Source organism: Sphaeramia orbicularis, chromosome 4, assembly GCF_902148855.1.
Source record: "Sphaeramia orbicularis chromosome 4, fSphaOr1.1, whole genome shotgun sequence".
Taxonomy (NCBI): domain Eukaryota; kingdom Metazoa; phylum Chordata; class Actinopteri; order Kurtiformes; family Apogonidae; genus Sphaeramia; species Sphaeramia orbicularis.
Window position 1 is genome coordinate 21,870,670 of NC_043960.1, and position 23,620 is coordinate 21,894,289.

General features: G+C 37.7%; 2 protein-coding genes across 3 annotated transcripts; both read right to left on the reverse strand.

Moving 5' to 3' along the window:
- Positions 1 to 253: 253 nt before the first annotated feature.
- On the reverse strand, positions 254 to 7,151 carry alpi.2 (alkaline phosphatase, intestinal, tandem duplicate 2). Its single transcript, XM_030132594.1, is given in 11 exon segments — positions 254 to 525; positions 764 to 880; positions 1,292 to 1,482; positions 1,835 to 1,991; positions 2,313 to 2,382; positions 2,536 to 2,661; positions 4,131 to 4,303; positions 5,000 to 5,174; positions 5,660 to 5,775; positions 6,567 to 6,683; positions 7,073 to 7,151. Coding segments are annotated over 11 exon segments (1,590 nt in total). The 5' UTR covers positions 7,149 to 7,151.
- Positions 7,152 to 8,304: 1,153 nt separating this feature from the next.
- Positions 8,305 to 23,141, reverse strand: alpi.1 (alkaline phosphatase, intestinal, tandem duplicate 1). 2 transcript variants are annotated; one of them, XM_030131417.1, is made up of 11 exons: positions 22,980 to 23,141; positions 22,120 to 22,248; positions 18,897 to 19,012; positions 16,960 to 17,134; positions 16,101 to 16,273; positions 15,555 to 15,689; positions 15,395 to 15,470; positions 14,553 to 14,687; positions 13,429 to 13,620; positions 13,106 to 13,222; positions 8,305 to 9,394 (listed from the first exon to the last, which is right to left on the reverse strand). In XM_030131417.1, exons 1-11 carry the CDS (start codon positions 23,071 to 23,073, stop codon positions 9,120 to 9,122), a joined length of 1,617 nt encoding a protein of 538 aa, XP_029987277.1. In that variant the 5' UTR covers positions 23,074 to 23,141; the 3' UTR covers positions 8,305 to 9,119. The 2 variants fall into 2 exon arrangements, with proteins under 2 accessions (XP_029987277.1, XP_029987278.1); XM_030131418.1 differs by having other exon boundaries at positions 22,120 to 22,245; positions 22,980 to 23,140.
- Between the last annotated feature and the right edge of the window lie 479 nt (positions 23,142 to 23,620).

The window sequence follows — 23,620 nt, forward strand, 5'->3', positions numbered from 1 at the left end:
AAAATAACAAAATCATTTTTCATATAAATAAAGTGAGCAATAGAAGGTATGGTTCTATGCATAATAACAGTTAACTTCCACATCTTAACAAATAAATCACATAAAATGGCAGGGATCTCAGTTGTGCGACTATGCCACTCTAAAGGCGTACAGAAAGTGCAGCATACAAATATTAAAATTTTCATCTTAAATGTCAGATGGAATACATATTCAAAGGATTCAAAAACATTCCTTGAAAGCTGTCACATTAGGCTCAGACAGAGCAGAGGGAAAGAAGAAGAAGGGCCATCAGAAGCAGGAGCAGACTAGGGTGAATGGATGATGCATGGTTGGGCGGGGGGAGTTTACATTCATTGTAAGGCTCTATACAAGCAGCATATGCCATGACGTGGGCGATGTAACTTTGCTCTTGGACTCCATGGAAAAGATGTGACATGGGTCCTTTGGCAAAGATGGCTACATCCTCAATGCCATGGGTCTCTGAATCAAGTGGGACCGGTGTCTGCTGACGGTAGTCATTGCCAGCTGAAGGAGAAGACAGAGGAGTCATTAGACAAGATTATATGGCCATAGACAGAAAAATGCAACACATTAAATGGCATTCCCATAGTAAGTTTATGCAGGGACTTGTAACTAAAGATTCTGTCACATTTAAATTACACTGTATTGCTGGACAGTACAGACTACTGTACAATATGTATCTCATTACACCACTAGATGGAGCTACTATATCAATGTATCAGAAATGTCATCCTACACTCACATGAAATAGTCTCATTCACATCTGGACGAGATCCATTGACCATCTTGAATCCCGGTCCATTTCCATACACAGCAGTGGTAAAGCGCTTATTGTCCTCAGCTACTGACCTAGAAATACCTGTAAATCACAAAAGAAATGTTTGTACATTTGTTGAAATGTGAAAAAAATATTTGTAGATTCAAAGATTCAAAGATTCGTTATTGTCAAACACTAGATGCACAGGACATACAGGAACTTCAGATACCATTTCTCTCTCACCTTGCTATTAAATGCCATGCAATAAATCAAATATATTTACAATAACAGCGGTAGTGAAATACAATAATGGTTATGAGGTGAGGACATGCATAATGGAGCAAAATAGCAGCAGATATGACAATAATGCAATGTGTACTAAGTGCAGAAGACAGTCAGCAGCAGATGTGAGAAATATCACAGACTGTAAGTCTACTGAATCTACTGAGTCTACTGACTACGATTAAAAACTCACCGTCTCTTATCGGCTTTAAAGATATGCATATACTTTACCTAAAACAGGGTTTCCTCTGGCTGCATGTCCACCAAAGGCAAAGACATGGGAGTGGTCAGCAGTGACCACAGTCAGGGTGTCTAGCTCACTAGTGAGTTCAGATGCTCGTCCAATGGCTCGATCAAACTCAACAGCCTCATAGAGAGCTCTTTTAGCCCTTGTTCCATGATGGCCATGGTCAATTCTCCCCCTTAAAGTCCAAAGGCATAAGATTTTTAAGTATTACATCCAATAATACTGAATTGCTTTGAAATGTCTTTTTCATAGTTTCATTCAAAAGTATGTGAAATTAAAACCACTTGAATGTCATTGCGATTTATTATTTCATGCATATACAGTTTTCAAAGTAAAATGACCTCATCCTTTTTTGGTGTGTCCACAAAACTCATATATTTGTGTAGTTAACTGAATAATTACTTTAATCAATTATATTTTCCTCAGACTAGTTTTGAGTTAAGTTAATGGTGTGAAAATGAACATTTTCAATCATATTTTAGATCAGATTCAATACTAAGTGAATAGTTACTGCATGACAGAGACACCCAGAAAACTATTAACACTTATCTTCCACAAAGAGGAAAAATCCTTTGGGGTTCTTCTGTAGAATCTTGATGGCTTTTTCCATCATCTCTGTGAGGGATGGGTCTGTAGCTGGATTACGCTCCAACTCGTAGTGACAGTCTTTGGGCTCAAAAAGACCTAAATACATAATTAAATTCTGAAATGTTCCCGTTCACTTAAAACAGTGCCTATAAAAGCAGCTAATACTACTAATTGAGACTCTGTAGATTCAATGTATAAATCGTACATAAAACGGAAACAGAGCTGTTTTATTGTTTTACTTAACTTGATAAAAGTTAGTTACATTTTTAAAGTGTTACATTTACATCAATTATTACAATAATTTCACAGAATTGTCCTTCAATAGCACAGTCATGAGAATAACAATAGACTCTTAGATTACATAAAGGTTGAATAAATAAATAAATGAATGAATGAGTAATAACATGTTCTTCTTACCCAGCAGAAAATCTGTTCTTCTGGGATTGACAGCATCAAAATCAGCTTTGTTCCAAACATATTTAGCATTCTGTAGGCATGGAGAAGGAGAACAGTATGGGAAACTTCTTTGTCATGCTTTCATCTTCCTTAATAGGTTGCTTTCAACTTTGAATGGCGAAGCAGGGTGAAAATAGCAGTTATATCTGAAACTGATACACACACGTATATACATGTAATTTACCTTTTTATTCTTTAGCCACTCTACCACAAGATTTTGTCCGTCATCTCGGTCTCCTGTGTATTTTGGATACTCGGGGTCTTGCATGGTTCTAGGAAACATGTATTGACGGCCTCCACCAAGAATGACCTGGATTTGGGGAAAAACAATGCTGTGTCATGTCCACATTCTGCACTTATTGTCTTTTATCTAGTGAAATATACAGTTATGGTCAAAATGATTAGCCCCTGTCATGGAATATATGAAATCTCTTGGATTTTCAAAAGAACTGACAAAAACCTGAAGTGATTGTAGCGCAACATTTTCACCAGAACCAGGACAATGTCTTGATGATGATATTTCAGTGACGTCCTATGTTGAAATAAGGAGAAACCAGGCAAATTTTCTTGCCCTAAAATAATTAATAGCAGTGCAAACTGTCCGATTCAGAATTGACAGTATCTGCAGTGGTGAAAAAAAGTTTTTGAACACCTCATGCATTTGTGATATATTAAGAATCTCTTAAAGTTAATTGAACTCTGCCAAGTATCGTTCCATTCTCCATTCTCCAAACCCCATGCTCCCTTCTGTACATTCTCTGCTCTATCAAAGCCAAAACTGGATGTTTCAGTGAGATACTGCCCCCTGAAAAACATCCAGGGCGTGACATGTTGAAACTGTCAAGAATTTAGTTTTGTTATTTTTTCCTTGTTAACAATAAACAAAAATAATAATGATAATAATAATAACTGGCATTTGTTTGTGTCTGTCTGATGCAGCCACACCTTTTTAAACATAAGATTTTTCCGCAAATATTTCATGATAATGTTTGAGATTGTGTAAAATTTTAAGGGTGTCTGAGAACTTTTTTTCCCCTATTGCATGTCGGTACATATCTCTGGAGGAATCTGAAAGCCTGACTGACAGCAGACTACTTCAAGTTATCCTTCAAAATGTCAGTGCATTCTTCTTTCATGTACCTGAAAATAGTTGCCTGTGCCTTGAGCAGGACAACAGCACAAAATCATTATCTTCCCCTCACCATGTTTAACTGTGGGAACTGTTGTTATGGTTGAAAATCTCTCCCTTTTTCCACCAAACAAAAGCAGCATCCATTCAGCCTAACAGCTCTGGGTTTTGTCTCATCAGACCAAAGGGCAGACTTCTAAAAAGACATCTCCATGTTTCAAATGGCCACAGATGAGGGCAAACTTCAGTCTGGCTTTGATGTGCTGCTGTGTCAACAACAGAATTTTTTTTGTTGTACCATGTTTTATCACAATTAGGAGTCCTCACAACAGTCTTTGAAACATCAGGAGCAGAAAAGGCCAGTTCAGCTATGATAACCTTCACAGAGATGTGATTGTTTTGGATATTTCTGCTGCTTTTCCTTCCTAAAGTCTTTGCTATCATACACTTCTGACTATGTTCAGTTTTATTTATAAGAGACTGTTTGTCTTTGTTTTATGAGATAATACAAGAACAGCTGTTCTAGACACAGCGAGAAGATTGAAAATGACATGAGAGGATTGGGAAAATATTGTATATCTTTGCGGCTAGTTATTTTGGGGCTAATAACAATGAATATCATAATAAATACCCTTATTTCAGTTACATACATCTATCTCTGTGTTGTGAACCAGCTGGTAAGCGATGTCACGGCAGCCATCCTGGACTGCTTCGGGAGGCAGGTCAGAATCGGCGTACCAGTTTCTGTTAGCGCTGTGGGCATAGGAGGCAGCGGGAGAGGCATGCTGGACACGGGTTGTAGTAACAATTCCCACGGATTTCCCTGAAATACATAAAGCACTGTGGTCATTTCTTACATCACAGAGTAGGTATTTCCATCGCCTGCATCCCTAAACTGGTAAAGATTCAGTGTGTGATCTTTAGTGACATCTAGAGGTGAAGTTACAGATTGCAACCAATTGAGGTACTTTCCTCACTCTCCCCTTTGAGGGCTTACCAAACACCCATGCAAAAGCCATGGTATATTTTGTAAACTCTTAACGTTTTAGATACAGGGTCGAAAGTGAGCGAAGAGCAAGAGCTACTGTGGAAATGAGCTGGACTTGGGAAAAGAGACCTGCTCCCTCTGTATGTATGAATAGTTCATTCTAAGTAAAACCAAGTGATTTCTATTTTAAAGTATTTTGATTCTGATTATACACAAATTAAAACACATGCCATTTAAACCCCCTTTAAATCTTACCCACTGGACCTTTAATAACAGACGTACTAAGTCATATATAAATTCCATTTCACATGACAGAAACAGAAATTATGAGTCACAGCATCAACACCAGGTCTTTTACAAACATATTAACATGTTTTCCAATCCAGAAAAGACGTAGCCTATTATACGTCCATAATTATACTGTTCAGTCTGAGTAAGTCTATAAACATGGTCATACAGTGTCAGTGAAGACAGAAGTCAAAGTGTAAATAAATTACAAACCACTGAAAAACTCTGAAGAAGGTAGCCTACCTGCTTGCTTGGCACGGTGTAAAATGGACGTGACTTCATTTCCATAAGAGCTGCTACAGTTGTAGCGTTTGGTGGCAGCAGTGACACCCACAGTTCCATAGTTGGCCTTTACACCACATAAGTATGCTGTGGCTGTGCCAGCACTGTCTGGCATCTGCTGGTCCACATTATAAGTCTGCAATAGCCAAAGATGGTCACATATAAATATCAATACATACAGTACATACATATTTTCATACATATATACACATATCTTTGACCTTGAATATTGTATATCATGTAAATGGGATATGCATTTGTTGACATTTTGTAATATTTAAATACATCAAATGCAAATGTTGCATGAATTTTTCCAGTTTTACTGTAGATTTATTGTTGAATTGTAGACCTTTTTGCTTCATATCAAACTGACTGGTTGACATATTGTTTTTAATGCTTGCAAATTCATATTAATAATTCTAAATTTAAGATTAACATTACAATATCTTTTAGTGCCCTAACAGGAAAATTTAGTCTTGGGCATTAGTGCCATGTTGTAGCTGCAATGGTAAACACATATCATACATTTATCATACCATACATATGCAGCAACTGTATCCTTCTTTTTTAGTTAGATTTTACTTGAAAACACTCTTTATTTGTTTGTTATAATGGACTGACCTTAGAGAGGGCTAGATAAGGAAAGGTATCCATGACCAAACTTGTCTCTTCTCCAGAATATCCTGCCATTTGGCCTTTGAGGATTCGGGCAGCAGTTATTGTTGGTACTCCCATACCTAGAAGCAGGTGGAAACACACCTGAATGTTAGGTAACATCACATACAACGCTACTATTGTGCTCTGTGAACCTCATAAGCCTCAGCTGATGTGAGATTCTTGAGGGGGATGAAAGACATTTGAGTTATTTGGTATTTTATGTGGGTTGAGTTTGATGTACAATAAAACCTGTATTGAGGAAAGTATTTCTTAGCTGTTTGAACTTTCACAAATAATAGAATAAAAATTTAGATTAAAATTAAATCAAAAGAATAAATAAATAAAATAAAATAAACATGTAGTCACCATCAACTGTATGGTTGCATACAGAACCTTATACAGAACAGAACTTGAAGCCAAAGATATTTATTTTTTTCTCACACAGGTAGTGGCACTGAGTTGTTCTGGCCAAGAATCAACACCTGCAATTTTGTTGTCATTTATGAGGTGATTAAACGTTACTGTTCAAACCTAAATGCTGATAAGCTCCTATATCTGCTGCCATCAGCATGTGCATGACTGTAATTTTTAACCAAAAATCCATAAATGTTTAAAAAAAAAAAAAAAAAAAAAAAAATTCAAATGTGTGTTTTAGAGACTTTGAAGCTTTCTGATGTAACACAATGGAGTTCTTGAGTTTACACTAAATTCTTTGTCTGAGTTAAACAAACCACAATAATGATCCCTTTCATTTTCAAGCCTCATTTGGTGTCTGCTTACCTGAAAAGAATGGAACAAACTAAAGGAGGAAATGTGTTGCAATTCAAAGAAACCACTTCAATATTGGGAAAGATCCTTTGGTCAGACTTACCGTCCCCCAAGAAGAGGATGGTGTTCTTGGCCTGGTGCAGATTGGGCTGAACATTCAGGGCAGCGTGCAGAGCCTGCCTTCCTTTGTTGTTCCAGTAACTTGCATGGAGCTCCTCAGCTGTATGAGTGAAAAATGCACAATTTACCAAGTTACCATTCAGTGACTGGCTATTCGATGTAGTCTAAGTTTACAGTATGTCATTTATGCGATCGAATCTTTGTACTTACACTAAAAGGAGAATAAACTTACACTTGTAGAACAGCGACATTAATGATAAATAATACACAAAGTCATAAATATCCAGCAAAATGGTCATATTAATCATTCAAACAGAATTATATGATTAAAGAAAAGATTTGTGTAACAATAGATTTTTAAGAATATAATATATTGCTGATGATGTCATGATGTCGGTCTTTCGCTCTAGAAATCCAGTTGTATTATTCCGATATTGCAATAAAAAAACATTATTTAACAGATAACAACAAAATGTAGCAGACACTTACATGAATAAGACACTGTCCACCGAACTGAAATGAAAACCAGTAATCCAGTTAAAATTAGTTTATGTGTGTTGGCCATGGTGTTGACTGTTTGTGAGCGCAGTTACGTTTTTCCCCACATTTTATAGCTGCAGTCAAAGAGTAAAGGGCACATGGAGGAGCTTTTCAACGTGAGCAAGAGGTTGTATACAACTAATACACTTAGAACAGGAGCAAAGACTGTTATATATGTCGCCATCTGAGCAAACACAACACACTTCCTCATGGTTATTCAACATGTAATGGATGTGACTGAAGTTGAAAGTACATCATTTGTGGTAAACTAGCAAAATTTCACTCTAAGCAAATTTAATTCCAAATGATGGAACACTGCAGATTAAACTGACTAATCATTAATCCTAATGGCAGACTAATTAATTTATTATCTTTTCTCTAATCTGGCTCACCTACAATGAAAAAAAAAAAAATGCTGATATGAAATAAATGTGATGGTAAGAAGCAGTTACTGTTTTGCAATTTGCAGCAGAGTCCAATCTGTTTTTTTACTTAGATCCTTTTCTAACAAACTGCTGTGTTTATGTTGAATAATGATTAATTCTGAGATTCTGAGTTTAATTCTCAGGTTGATCTGAATATAGTGTTTTTCAGAAATGTGGTTATAAAACCTCACTGATGGCCTTGTATTTCACTTAAATGTGAACTATATTATCACTATATTATTAATGACATTATCATATCAGTGATAATTTGATACTGTTAAAGGTTGTTCATGGGACTGATCCTTGATCCTGTTTGTCCACCATGTATAAAGGAATATTTTTCTTGTATTTTAATGTGTCTAATTTCTTTTGTGGATGCCTTATAATATGAATAGTGTTTGCTGTGAGTAAACATCATACATTTGTACTTACAGGCTATGGCATAGTTGTGCCAATAACTGATTTGACCAAATAAAATTCTGCAAACCACAGACATGGCTTTGCTTCAATAAAATTCTTAAATTGTGCATAGGTGCAGAAAGCTCTGATTCTTTTTTTCCCCTCAAACTTAGTGAGGTCAAATAGGGTATTTGGTTTCCCAAAAACACTCCAAGAAAAACTGTAATATCAGCATATTTCCAGGAAACTAAGGAGCCATAAAACAGTATTACCTGAAGAAACTGTTGATCTGAAAGAACTGAACTGGAGAATGTATTCATTAAGAAACTGGATTTTTTTAATCCTTTATACCAGTAACATTTGCAAAAACACAGTAGAAAAATACATTGACAATATTTGCTTGCAAAATACATTCAGGTAATCCAAATCCAAATAGATAACATATTAAAGGACAGAAAATCTGATAGAAAACAGATTTACTATTTGGAGAAAATGAGGTCATGATAGCAACATCCACGATTTTCATGGTACATGTTTTATGTTCCTGAAAAACCCAGAATGAGTTACTGCATCTTCTTTGAAAAGTCTTATAAGGTTGGTTGGTGCTTCCACTTTGCATGACACAATAGCTGCTCATCCAGGTTTCTGTTGGCATCCAGTCATGTATGTAAACCCACGCAATGGTCATAATGTACAACAACAGTGTGTGTGCTGTGTGAATGTCCGAAAACTGAGCCATGAGGCCTTAACCTGTTTCCTTGTTTCAAGTTATTCTTAGTCAAGGTTAATGTGTAAATAGGAATTTCAACTTCTTGTTTACACTTGATGGCTGCTTGATAGAAGTACCTGTAACTTAAGAAAAGGAATGGAAAAAATATAACTAGCTGCTAGCATTAGCTGGTTAGTGCAAGGTACTAGTCATGTTTCTAGTAAGTACTGATCACTTCAATACCAATCATCATTATGAAACTTGCATGTGTGCAAACATGCAATCCTGGCCTTACAACAAGCAGGTACTGCATGCATGTAACAATTCATATTTTGCACACATGCCTGGTTGAAAAGCTTTTTCCCTGTTGAATGTGTGTGTATGTATTGTACAAATGTTTAGTGCATTTGTGGGTCTGTATTGCTGAATACATACAATGCAAGTATGTGTGTTTTTGTGTACGTCATCTGAACAGCCAAAAGAGAATAACTGTGCCTAACAGCGGGCTCGAGGATATGCTCACACTCCTGGCTGAGTTGTGGGTGTGAGCTTGAGAAGGACAGTTTTTGTATGGCTCCAAGCAGGCAGCATAGGCCATGACATGTGCCACATAGTTCTGCTCTTTCACTCCATGGAACAGGTGTGCCATTGGGCCTTTGGCGTAGATGGCCACATCCTCCCCACCATGGGTTTCAGCATCCAGTGGGACAGCAGCCTGCTGCATATACTCCTCATCATCTGGAAAGGAACAAGTGGAGTGAGAAATATGCTATTATATTGTCAGTGCTCTGTATTTTTTTTAAAGAATTAACTTTATTTGGCATGGGGTCCACTGACAGTCAAAAGGGTTTGACATTGTTCCAAATAGCCAAACTTAGCATCTTTGTTGTGAAATTTTTTGTACATGAACATGCTTGTATTTCATAAGCCCCTTTTACACAGCACTTCTGTTACGGGGATATTTTGCCTTTATTCCGAAACAACGTCTGTGTAAACGAAATGATGGGATCATTTGGTCCCACCTTTATCGCAGCTCTGTAATGCCTCTGGAAGTCGTAACAGAACTGTGATAAAGGTGGAATCATGATGAACGCTGTGTAAAAGGAACACCTCTTGTTCTGCAGCCAAGGTGTCGATTTGAGGACGTATTGGTGTGCGATCCCTGCGCAGGGGGGATTTAAAAATGAGCATGGGTCGTGTACAGTCAACAAACATATCAACATGACCAGAAAGATTTCAAACTGGGGAGACACTGAGATCCGCCAGCAGTTGACACTTTGGGTGGAGGACTCTATCCATGCTAACATGACTCTGGAGAGGTTAGCAACACCACTATGGTTGGGGTATTTCCAACATGGAAGCTATACGTCACATTATACAGTGCGTCACCGCCCTTTTGATTCCAGAACACAGGTGCTCTGTGTAAAAGTCTGGCCTGTCTCACCTCTGTTACTCCTTTGGCTTGGCTGTGGAAATTGGTCAATGGTGGAAAAAAGGTGGGATCACCATCTCACCTTTTTTCCGGGATCTGTGAGTAAAAGTGCCTACAATAACTGTATAATACTGTTAAGTATCCATCCATCAGACAAACAGTACTGTGGAAAAGTCTAAGGCCAACATGTTTGCTGGTTTCGAAAAGTTATAATGACCACACATGCATTTCTCAGTCTCTGTATTAACATACAAGTTGGACATACGGGAAGTATGTAGAGCAGTAAAAACAAAAGTTTCAGGGAAAAAAGAACTTCTACAAAACAAAATATTATTAGTAGTGATATTTAGTGTGACCTCCCTTTACACTTAACGTGCCTTTAATCCTTTTGCTCAGACTCTATTAGATTTGTTGCATTAAATATCTGATGTTTTATACCAGGTTTCATTCAACACATATCAGATGTTTCTGTTTGTGCTGCTTCTTGTCATGGGATCAGGGGTCACACTAGTGATTTCAACCTTTACAAACAATTTCATTCAGTTTTTAGTGTGTCTTTTTGTAATATGTAAAGAAAAGAGAAAGAGAAATCAATGTGTATGCTCATTTGAACCCTGAAAAACATCAAACCTGGAGGTGGCCTAAGACTTTTACACACTACTCTGTAAATTAATAGTTAATGTTAGTCAACATATACCAGCAGTAGACAACTTAGACAATCCTGAAATCTTTTGTGTATCAGAATATTGGGTTGGTGTAAATCTCAGCTTAGTTGCAGCAATTATCTTCTCTTCTTCCTTTTCATTTACCGTAAGAGATGCACCATGAGAGGTGGAGCTTTGAAATCACCAGTTAAGCATATGTGTTACATGCATTTTGATCTTTGTCAGCAAAAAACTGTCTTCTCCAGACACAACATTACAACTGGTATTTGTATGAACATTGACCTTCAGCATTGCAGCGAAAGAAAGCTTAAGGGTAGTTGGTAGTTAGAAGCTTTTTAGCCTCACTGTCACGTTAAGTATAAACCATGCCAGTGCACATCTTTGGATAGTTTTAAGATTACACTTGCCCCTCAGATGTGTCTGTGGTGTTTGGAAATATTTCTGTAATCAACATAATTAAACTTAATTATGCCATTACAGAACCCAAAAATGTAAATCTCTTTGATAACATTCAAAGGCTAAATTGCCTAAAGATGAACATTTGCTCTTCACAAATGCATAAATATTGCTTGAAAACTTGAAAATGCTCTGTGAAAAACTAAAAACTTCACACTCCCGCTCCGGCTGCAATTTGTGGCTAAAGCATACAAAACATCTGTGAAAAAGCTTCCTTCTTCTACATTCATAGCCTTCGCTTGAATATACAGCACACATTGCCTAAAACTTCTGGATACCTGCAGTGTTATAGTGTAATAAATCCCTCCCCTGTAATTACATGTTTCGCTGTGGTGCCAGGTGGGTTTAGTGTGTTCTTCTAAGACCTGACTACTGTCTCCAAAAACACAGAGTGACGCCATTTCATTCAAAAAGACTAAACTGGGGGCTTGTAAAAGGAAATTCGTGCCAGGATAGAGATATTTCCACCTTTAAGTATACACACTCATGCAATGACTAATGCCAATGGTGCAGAACAGGAGGAGGAGGAACTGGATCATTGCTGTCCAGTGTTCCAAAAAGAAACATAAATGGCTTTTTTTTTTTAAAAACACAGTTACATGAACTCAGTGAAGTCGGAACACAAAACACCATAAATGTTATTTAATTGTGTCACGATTCCCCTGTTTTCACTGTCTTTTCTCAGCACATCTTTCCCTCTGCAGTTTTCCTACTTTAACCCTTTAACCCCTGATGTGTCTGAGGTGCTCATTCTGCAAGTGTGATTTGTTTTAAGTATTCATAAAAATTCAACTGTTTGCTCAATCAGACAAAAATCAAAACGTGCTGATAGAATAGACCTTGTTCTTCCCGTAGACATTTGAGCATGCTCAGTACACTCCACGCCACCTGTGCAGTGGAGGGCAAAACACAGAGCAAGTAAGTGAAACCGACTCACTATAAAAAATAGACGATTTAGAATTTTTTTTTTTTTTAACACCATTCTCTTTGGGTTTTTTTTGTTTTTACTGCTGTTTGTTGTGCTGTGGTGATTTTTTTTGCTACTGTGTTTTTACCGAGTTTTGACCATGTAACTGCTTTTTGGAGTTCAACCAGGTGCAAAAAAGCAGCTGGACTGATTTAGAAAAAAAGAGCCCCAAAACAAAAACTACTGGGCCAAAATTCAAATACTGGTTGTTGTGCAGTGTGTTTCAGTTCACAGTTCATGTTCAACATCCTAAATCTTTTATTGATGTACATTCTGAGCGCATTATTTAGTAAAAATCTGTCAAACTTCAATTCCCTTCTTTGTCTTTTTCTGTTATTTCACCCTGTTTTGATCCTAAAACACACACATACACATACAAGAACATACTTAAAGCAGCTTTTATGACACTTCTACAAATTCACAACAGCTCGTTTCATTGAAAGAATTTCTCAGGGGTTAAAGGGTTAAGGAAATTCTGCCACTCACCTGTGGTTTCCCTCTCCTATCTCAGTCTCCATCATTTTCACCTGTTGTCCATTCTGTATGAATACACTCACCTCACTAACCTTCACTTTCCTCCTAGACTGTAAAGTGCAGTTCCTCAGCTGTGAGTCAATCCTGTCTTTTCTTGTGTTTTCCAAATGTTTTATTCTGCTAGTGGACTGTTTTTGGACTTATGGCCCCTTGGACACCCCAGCTTTTCTGCAAACTCACCTACCTGCCTGTAAGCCTTTCTATAATCTCTTCAACTGCCTGTGCTAGCCTCTGCGTCTGCATTTTCCCTGCTCTCCAGACTCACACCATAACATTATCGGTCTTTGGGAGAAAAACACTGGCATGACTCAGCCATAACCACATCAATTCACACTGTCTGTATGCACATCAACACAGACGAGTGCCACATCTGAAAGGCATTAGTATGTTCTTACAGTAATCCACCATTGTGATGTTCCCTCTGGTTCCGTTTATATGAACGTAACCCGGGCCGTTGGCATACAGGATGCTGGTAAAAGGCATTCTGTCATCAGCCTTCTTTGGTGCCAGACCTAAACGACAAAAAATAATGGAAAAGATGAAAAGTATTGGACGCACTGTATAATTTCACTTGTATGCAAAAATAAATCACAGGTTTGAAAGTAATTTATGAAACAGAAAACCCAAAACTTTGACTAAAAGTCTTTAAATGTTTATCAAATTACTCTGTGTGATATGTTTACTACTTCCATTATTTGATATATAACGTGAGCAATACCAAAGATTGGATTCCCTCGGGGTGTGTTGCCACCAAAGGTGAAGACATGAGAGTGGTCTGCAGTGACTACGGTGAGCGTATCGGATTCTTTGGTTAGCTGTGCGGCACGTTGTATAGCTCCGTCAAACATCACAGCCTCCGTTAGTGCCAGTTTGGCGATGCCATCATGATGTCCATGATCAATTCTCCCTCGTAATTAAAGATCACAAAAGAATCAGATCAGAACTATGCTAATATATGTTGATGATTTTAATAAAGGCTATTGTACGAGGGGTGACTGAAAAGTTTTGAGCCTAATGTGGAAAGGATTAAGATATGAAGACCAAATTTGGTCCATGAAATCTTTTACATATCTTAATCCTATCCACTAAATTTCTTGGTCATAGCAATCTTTCTCCCTGTTTTACAGGTCCCTGAACTTTCTGTATCAAGTGTTTCCTGAAAAATGGACAAACTTGAGTATTGGGCTGATTTGTGACGATGGATGAGACTTGGGTCCATCACTATCAGCCTGAGACCAAGGAGCAGTCAAAATAATGGAAACATCCCATGTCACCAACCCCAAAGAAGGCAAAGGTTGTACGCATATTTGATGACAGTCCGATACTCAAGTTTGTCCATTTTTCAGGAAACACTTGATACAGAAAGTTCAGGGACCTGTAAAACAGGGAGAAAGATTGCTGTGACCAAGAAATTTAGTGGATAAGATTAAGATACGAGGGCTGTTCAATAAGTTCATGGCCTCACCCAGAAATACTGGTTGTTATAATACAGGATGTTACATTCTTTCGTGATGGGATAGTGATGCTTGAACATCGATGGACCAAGTGCATTGCTGTAAATGGAGATTATGTTGAAAAATAAAATATAAATTATCAGTCTGTGTTGTTCTGTTCTGGGTGAGGCCATGAACTTATTGAACGGCCCTCGTATGTGAAAGATTTCATGGATCAAATTTGGTCTTCATATCTTAATCCTTTCCATGTTAGGCCTAAAACTTTTCAGTCGCCCCTCATATTGTATTGTATTTTATACTATTGTATTTGATTCTGTTCTGTTCTATTCTATTCTATATGTTGATGATTTTATAATTTACAGCACTGATATTACTGAATGGTACTCATCTTCCACAAACAGAAAGTATCCTTTTGGATTTTTGCTGAGGATCTGAATGGCTTTTTCCGTCATCTCCACAATAGACGGGTCACGGGTAATGTTCCGGAAAACCTCAAATCTCATGTCCTTTGGCTCAAACAGACCTGAAACCATTCAAAAGCAGAGGTAAATGCACCATAAAACGTAACAGGAATGACCCTATAAATCACAAATTGACATTTGAATGGTTAAGTAATCATCCCTCTCAGATAATGGACGCCATGCAGTCAGATAATAGTCAGTAATTACACTTTTTATTATTAATGTATATCTGGGAAAGGTTGGTGGCAGACATACAGTATAACAATATCAATAAAACTCAATAAGCAGGTAGCTTCAAGTGCTTCCAAATGGAACTTATTCTTTTTTTTCTGACCTGTTATTCTTACTTTATTTAAGTGGAATTAGGGGCAGGTTCTATCAGTTACGGTAAAGCATACATTCACTCAAATAAATCACTGAAGACCGTAACAGCTGCATTTGTAACACCTAAGAACGTGCTTTTCCTCTTTTATTGCCACACAACCTCAAATTTACAGTCTCATGACTATTTGACACGGCTGTAAAGATGAAAGGTGACCTTTGTGGAATCTTCTGGTTTTAATCACCTGAGAAGGTTTCGTAACTAAGATAAGAAGTTCACCTGGCAGCACCTGAGTAACACGTAGCTATAACTGTTGTGGTGGTGATTACTTACTGGTACACATTAGGGTGTTTTTGTGTGTTTACTCTACACATACAACCAGTTTATGATCTTTCGCTCTTTCTACAAACAGATATGTGTGTGTGTTTTATACCTCTGTGTACCCACCCATAAGCCGATCTGTAGTACGAACATCTATCTCATCAAACTCCTTCCTGTGCCAAACATAGTGTGATTTCTTGTTCTGAAACATAAACCAAAAGAACCATCAATAATTTGTGTCATACAATATTCATCAATACTTACCAGAAATGTAAAATAATCCTACTGGTTTGGCCTGAAGCCACACATCAATGAGGTTCTTCCTGTCTTTTCGGTCCCCCTTGCGAGAGTTGGAGGTGGGGTACTCAGGATCGGGGGTGCCTTTGGGCGTCATGTACATCCTCCCTCCACCCAGAATCACCTTCAGGAAAGAATCACAGAGAGTAAGACACCATACACCACCATAGAACACTACTGCGACTGCTCAACATCTCTATACTTATATTAATACTCATCTGTCCTTCATTCTTCTGTCTTGCACTATCTTGATGAAATGTTGTAACCTTTTAACTAGATCAAGGTTGAACCACACCCAATGTAAAATATTGGAGAAGTCATACATAATCAAATCATATAATTCTGAGTAATATACTGTAGGAGAATTTATCTTTCAATTGGTCCTTATCAACCTTTAAACAAACCGTTAGTAGTAATAGTAGAGTCACTGAAAAACCTTCTGTGTGGCAGTGATAAAAGGACTTACAATGCAAAGTTTTAATAACACTGTCTTAAATCAATCTTTTAACTCAAGTTACGTGTTATTTGCGCATACATCAATGTCGACGTTGGAGACCAGTTGGGTGGCAATGTCGATGCAGCCCTGTCGGCGGGCGTTAGAGGGAAGATCGGCGTCGCTGTACCAGCTCCGGCTGACCGAATGGGCGTAGGCAGCGGCTGGAGAGGCGTGCTGAACACGGGTGGTAGTCACTATGCCTACAGATTTACCTGAACAACACAAACACACAATCGACCTTTACAAGGCAAGTTCACAAGGTGCAAAACAGTGGCTGAGGTCAGTGGGACAAAGAGGTATCACAGCAAGGTTTTATGGAATTCATTTTGACTGGTTATTTGCTATTATTACTGCAAATAACTACTGCTAAAATGGTTAAAATTATAATTTTTGTCACTTTTCCTTGTAAAATGTTCATTAAAAGCATGTTTGGACTATGTCACTTCATAATTTTATAGACATACGAAAATAAAAATTGTCTCATTTCTACAATATCTATCTACATCTATTATAACTTCAGGAATTCTGCTATCTTGCAGCTGTCATATGGATGAACAAAACACCTCCTGGAAAACATGACTTATTTTCTACACCTAATCAATAATGTATTGAAAAACTATTTGTGATAATAGATATAAATAGACTTTACTCAAAAAACATAATATAATCACAGTGTCAGAAGTGAATACTGGTCAGTGTGAAATCAATAAATTAGGTGTTCTGGACATTGAACTATAATTAGAGAAGTAGCAGGGAATAATCTTATCAGATAATTATTTTATTTCTCATATTAAATCTTAAAGCAGATAGCCTCTGGTCAGTGCATATCTTGAGATAAGAACCCAGTCCTCCCACTATATATCACACCCACACTGAGGCAGGACATTTGGTGATTTACCTTTTGCTTTTGCACGTCGTAGTACCGAGTAGACCTCATTACCAAAGGTGGTGTTACATTCGTAGGCCACCGCCATGGCACTGAGTCCAACTGTCTTAGCGTTAGCCTTTACTCCACAGTGGTAGGCTGTTGCTGTGCTAGCGCTGTCTGCTACCTGCTTATCAACACTGTAGGTCTGTGAAGTAGAAAAACAGATTAAGAGTTATATAAGCACAGATGATGCAAACACATAGTACTATTATAGTAATATTCATCACCACCTTTATTGTTTTAGCACCTGTGCTGAGCATAGATCACTAGTCAGTAAAATGGGAGGTTTTCTGATGGTGGTATGACTCAGTCATGATCATTGTTACCACTGGATTTGTAGTGTTTTATTTCTTTTTTTTTTTTTTTTAATTTATTACATATGAGTCATTTCAAAGTCATTACTGTTTATACTTAATGAATGTGGACACAAATAATCTGTGAATCCTCCGGGAAAAGTAAAGGTTTCTTGAGCAAAGAATGCAGGAATTTTGTCAGGATATTTTAAATGTGACTAGTAGTTCACTTTTTCACCACACTGAAACTCATTTAGAGTTTGTTTTAAGTCTTAAAATCATGCTCAACAACAAATATTTGTGGGGTAAACCACAGTATAGTATGAGGCACGATGCATGTTAGAAGCAAGAAAAATGAACACACAACACTAACGAGAAAAGCACTCGGAGTGCGCAGACCTCCGCCAAGACAGATCTGCCTCCCGTGCGTGCGTGTTTGCAAGCCCCCCCACCCCCCACCCCCCCCAATCGCTGCCAAAATTTAATCATTTCTTCCTTGTGCCAGTATCAACATTTCCTGAAAATTTCATGCAAATCCGTCCAAAACTTTTTGAGTTATCTTGCCAACAAACAAACAAACAAACAAACAAACAAACAAACATGCACGCACGCAAACACACAAAGCAAAGTGATCACAATACCTCCTGGTGGAGGTAATAAACACTGCAAAAATCAAAATCTTACCAAGTGTATTTTTCTCATTTCTTGTCAAAATATCTCATCACACTTAAAATAAGACATAATCACCTAAAGAGTAATTTTTCAGTGAGATATAAGAACTTATTTTTAAACAATAGATCTTGAAAATCTTATTTCAAGAAATCTTACGAAGATAATTTTCACTTGTTCCATTGGCAGATTTTTTTTGCTTTATTCAAGATTTATTTATTTTTGCTTAATTCAAGCAAAGAAATCTTTCAGTGGAACAAGTGAAAATTATTATTACAAGTTACTCTTTAGGTGATTATGTCTTAATTTTAAGTATGATGAGAGATTTTGACTAGAAATGACAAAAATGCACCTCGTAAAATTTAGATTTTTGCAGTGAAGTCTTCAACACATCTACATCTCTCTCTCTCTCTCTGTCTTGATTTGTTAATTTTTTTTAATCCTTTCTCTTCAACATTGTACCAATTTTGACACAAATCCTTACATACATTACTGGCACTAACAGCACCAAGAGATTTAACACCTAGTGATATTCTACTGATAGCACAGATATCAGTGTTGAAAGTGTGTGTGAGAGAGAGACTCAGAGGTCATTGAGTCCAGCAGTGTTCATGTTTAGATACTATAAATCTACAAACGTGTGACTGAACTCAGGTGTGATATTGTTGCATAAACTCAGAGCCTAGAGGACAGCAGCAACACAACAGCAACTATGGGGTTAAAAAACAGATGACATAATATGTGAACAATAAGGTTAATGTGCATGTATGCAGGCTATATAGAAACGATGCACCTGTACAGTGCCCCTGTTGTTTAAAATGTCTCCTTTTTGATTGAAAAGGTTGGGTTTAGTCACTGTAGTGGTCACAGAAAGTTGATGGTAGTGTCATTTTGATGAATTGTGCATACATTCAGGTTGTGTGATTGATGGTCTTATGTTGTCACCTTTGACAGGGCCACATATGGAAAAGTGTCCATAGCCAGCATCGTCTCCTCTCCGGACCCGCCCTCCATCTGACCTCGCAGAATTCGGGCTGCAGACACTGTGGACACGCCCATTCCTGCAAATGATTGACAGGCGGACATGCTCAATCTTTATACTCTACATCTTTTACACAGTTATGATTAATTTACTCAACCAACCCTTTTTTTTTTTTGCAGTTTGGTGAACTTCTGCATGTATTTACTTGTGAGACTCAGCCTTTCTAATTCCTCGTCAACTGTAATACTGATATTTTTCTGTACGTTTAGGGCTCTCATCCACATGTAAATGGAGGTTTAGGTCACAAAATGAAGTGAAGTATTGTATTGGGTGTGATTGTGTGCATCCATGCAGACAGGGAAAACTAAGAGATTGGAAAATGAGGGTATCACATTTAATTTTGAACATGTCTGTTGTTGCTTTGTGTAATGAACCTGCACCTGAAACATCAAATCTAGGTGTAAAAATCAGTTTATGATCTGCAGGAGATCCATGTCAGCACAGATACCTTTCAGAGATGGACCGGACTGGCCTTATGATGAAATACACAAACTATAAATAATGCACTTTGACAATCCAAACCAATACATAACATTTGTAACTTTATTTGTCATTTCTGCTCATCTTCATGACAGATTACAGCCTTTGCCCAGACTAATGAAAAACAAAAAAACAAACAAACAAAAAAAAAAACAGAGGAAAATATCTGTCAAATGTGTATAAAATATCCATGTTTTTTAAATTATACGCAGTCATGCTACTGACTTGTTGCCAGTTAAACTAAATGTTCATCCAGTTTTGTTTTTGTTTTTTTTTTTGCATTTGGGGTTGTGCAGTGATATGTGTAATAGAATATATTCCCATTTTGCTCTTGGAAGTGTTGTTCTGCCCAATGTTTACACATGAAGATCTTATAATGCATAAAGCTACCATTCATATCACCAGTATTTTGAAAAGCTCATACTATAACTGTCATATTCAGGGGAAAAAATATCCTGTGAATCCCTGAGTCAACACAGTCAAACTATGTCAAGGCCATTAACATCAGCTGAACCCACAAATGGACGAGGCATTTAAGGCAGTGGTTTTCTAGGAAAAACACATTCTCAAACAAAATCATCTCACTGTACCATAACACTGACTCTTGCAGGCAAATATTCAGACCACTACAGACCACACTATGGTCACTATTCAACATGCTTAAAATAACCCATAAATATGTAAATACATGTCATTTTAAGAACCTGTTTTATTTCTTCCTTGTTGATCTATTAGTGGATTTCACCCAAAAGATCATGTTCAAGGATTGCACATAACTCTCCCTTAAACGTCAGAACCATAAAAATGAGAACAGCCTTACTGGAGAGACGCACAAAGAAAACTTAACTCTGACCACCCAGAAATCTAAGTAATTTGAAGCAGAAATTCTAGTAGTTAAAAGGAAATCTGTGCCCTTATGCAATTCCCTTTACAAAACGCTGCTTTCATGTTTCACCAACTGTAAATATACCATGCATGCAACAAATAATGTGAAAAATGTTTTAGTGAAATTTGATCCAGATGAACATTGTTCTCTGCCAAACTCATGCTTTTGAGAGACAGCACAGTGTCTGTAGGCCCTACTACCGCACTAAAACTCACATCTGGAGATGACATGTCAGATGTTATGGTGGAAGACTCCCCCACACTCATTTTTACTTAATTTTCACCACAGCTCCTGAGTTCCTAAAAATATAATAGAATGTTCAGCATGATTTTACACCAAAATAACAAAATAGGTTGTATTAGAGCCACAGAAAAGGCCACTTATGATGGAGAGTCATTGAAAAGTTATTTTTGTGGATAAAAGAAACAATACTGACAGCGATAGTAAAAGACAAAAAGTTAACTTTGGCAGTTGCAGCACCAGTGCCACATTAAATGTGTTGTAATTCTAGCTGTCATTATAATTGCATGTAATTTATTCTGCTTAACCCATAAACACCCAGTGGTACTTTTGTGGCAGTTCCCATATACATTTTTCACAATTTTTAACCTTTCTTAAGTGATTTATCAATATTTATTCTTATATTATGCTCTGTATTTTGTATTCTTACATGAAAGTCAGGTATTTTCTGATATTTAATTTACTGATCATGTAGATGTTCATAAAACCTCAAATTAATATTCGAGGGTTTTTATATCAAAAACAGAGAAAATGGAAGAAAAAGTGACTTTTTCAGTAAAATATATCATTAACTGAACATCCAAGTGTCTTCATCCACTGTCATTGATCAAATTTCATGGGTTTTACTGCTGAATCAATGTTGTAGAAGATGACAGTGTTTCCACGTTCACTATAGAGCCTCTGGACACCCAAATGGGTCATGTCTGATGACCATGAAATGATGACAAACTGCATTTTACACCAATTATTTACATGGATTGATGGGATTAGTGGGTCAACAGTGATTTCACTTTTTATATCAGAAAATGATTTTGGTTGCCAGTGGATGTTTGGGTCTTTATGGGTTAAATAGGCTCAGGACAATGCTATTTTCATTGTGTTTCTCTCATGAAAATAGTCTAAAAAATATAACAATAATCATTTTGCAGAAATCCAAACCAATCCTTTGTAGCCTGTGGTGGAAAAAGCTGTCAGCAGAGAACTCAAAATACAAAGGTCTTTCGTTTGAGTTTATTGCTTCCTGCAAGAAGGACCCCACCGAATGAGAGCTGAATATAGGAGATAGTGAGTGAGAATGGAGCAGCAACCCTTACATACACAAGAGGATAGGACAATGACATAATTCTTAAAAGAACAAGAGCAAGATTACGGTCTTAGTCAGCTGACAGGTGGTCAGCTGTCATGAGATAACCATGGGGTCTCAGGGAGGGGGTTAGGACAAGATCAGAGGCTCTTTCACATGGAGGAAAACATAGGTCTATGTTCTCTATGTTCTATGTTCTATATACAGCCACTGTTGTGCTTTGATAACAGAGAATGTACTGTGCAATTCGATAAATAGATATAAACAGTGTAAGATGTTTTGTACTATGTGACAGGAAGGTTTGAAGTTAGATAATAATTACACAAGTTATTATAATTTTGCCAGTATAAGCCTACCTTTTGACTGTTCACAGTTCAAAACCACAAAGCAAGTCAATGTTTCCTGTAAAGTTTTCATAATGTTAACATGATCCTACCGTCACCAAGGAACAGGATGATGTTTTTGGCTCGGTGCTCACGGGGGCGGAGTTTCAATGCAGCATCCAGTGTTGCACGGGCCTGAGCATCCCAATAAGCCGGCTCCTTCTCACGCTCATACAAATCTGCTTATTTGAAGACACACACCAAAAAAATAAATGAAAAAAAAATGTGTGTGTGGATGAATAAATGGTAGATTTCAGATATTTTAGATGTTGAATGTCCAATGTGTTATGACGTGTGGGATATTTACATGATAATATGTGGATGTCTAGTGTTTCCATGCATGGGATGGTAAAATTCAGGTACAGAGAAGCTTCAAGAGAATTGAAAGGATTTTCTGTGTGTGCACGTAAATTCATGCAACTCCCTTTGACTTTCTTTGACAGCTTGAAAGGTTTTAGCCTTGGGTTAGAGAGTTTTCTCCCGAGGTGTCAAAATGACAAAAACAGAGAAAAAGACTCTTAGGTTTCTGTCTGTTCATGCCCGCTGAGAAGCTCTCATTGAAGGAAGTCAAAGATCAACATTCTTCTGTCCATGAACCAAAACAACGGAAAGATAAACAGTGCATCCCGCAGTGTGCACAAACAGGTAGAACCAGGCAAATATATACTTAAACACACCTTGTACATCAGCACTAACACAAACTCTCCATTACACCTACACACCTGAATTTGTACTCACAGACTCAATTTGTGAAAGTTCTTACGCAGCACAGTCTATTTTAACCAACACACACTCAACCTTTCCCATACTGAGGTTACCTGCTTGAGTCTCTCTGCGCGTCCATTTGTCTGCCCACAAAATGCTACTAATATCCCAGCCACAGGGAGCAATAATAGCCCTGTTGTCTCCTCACCTTGGCTCTCCATAGAAACCCAATCCACCGCCAGCATGATGGGGCCCAGAAGGATGAGCAGGAGACTGGGGGCCCTTCGCTGTGGTGTCTGCATCTTTAATCCAAGCAACCTGGAGGCTGAAGAAAGTGTGTGTGGCTGCTAAGACCTCCGGCCCTGCCTTTTTAAAGCCCTGCTGGGTGTGTTGTAAGGAAGGGCCAACGCCAGCTCATAGGCTTAGAGTCACAAAAAAGGGAAGAGAAAATGTGGGAGAAGGAGGAAGAGCAGGGAGAGTGAGCAAGGGAGAGAAATGAAAGAGAGAGCAAAGACCACACAAGAGCAATGTGCCATCACAGCCCCTCTACTCACTTTGATTCCTGAAAACGCACCACCCCTGTTTTATTGTTTTAAAAGGTTGCTTTAATTTAGTTTTTTTTCTTTTCTTCTCGCCCCTTCCCCCATTCTGAAGTGAGATACAAATTGAATGGCCCTTTGAAGTGGTAAATGTATAATGGGTCTTTTTTTTACGCAGCAGTTCCTTTAACAGTGAGTGAAAAAAAGCTACCCAATTTGTGTTGGCATCCATCACGATACAAATCATAACCATTTCTCTTTCCATTTCTCTACCCCCATCCCCTCCAAAAACAGTCCAAGGGAAGAAATG

Coding starts and splice junctions, on each gene's coding strand:
- alpi.1 (XM_030131417.1), bottom strand. CDS start 23,073: ATGCAGACACCACAGCGAAGGGCCCCCAGTCTCCTGCTCATCCTTCTG. Junction 22,249..22,979: donor GGTTTCTATGGAGAGCCAAG/GTGAGGAGACAA, acceptor TCTTCAAATAAG/CAGATTTGTATGAGCGTGAG. Junction 14,688..15,394: donor TACTACAGATCGGCTTATGG/GTGGGTACACAG, acceptor GAATGGTTTCAG/GTCTGTTTGAGCCAAAGGAC.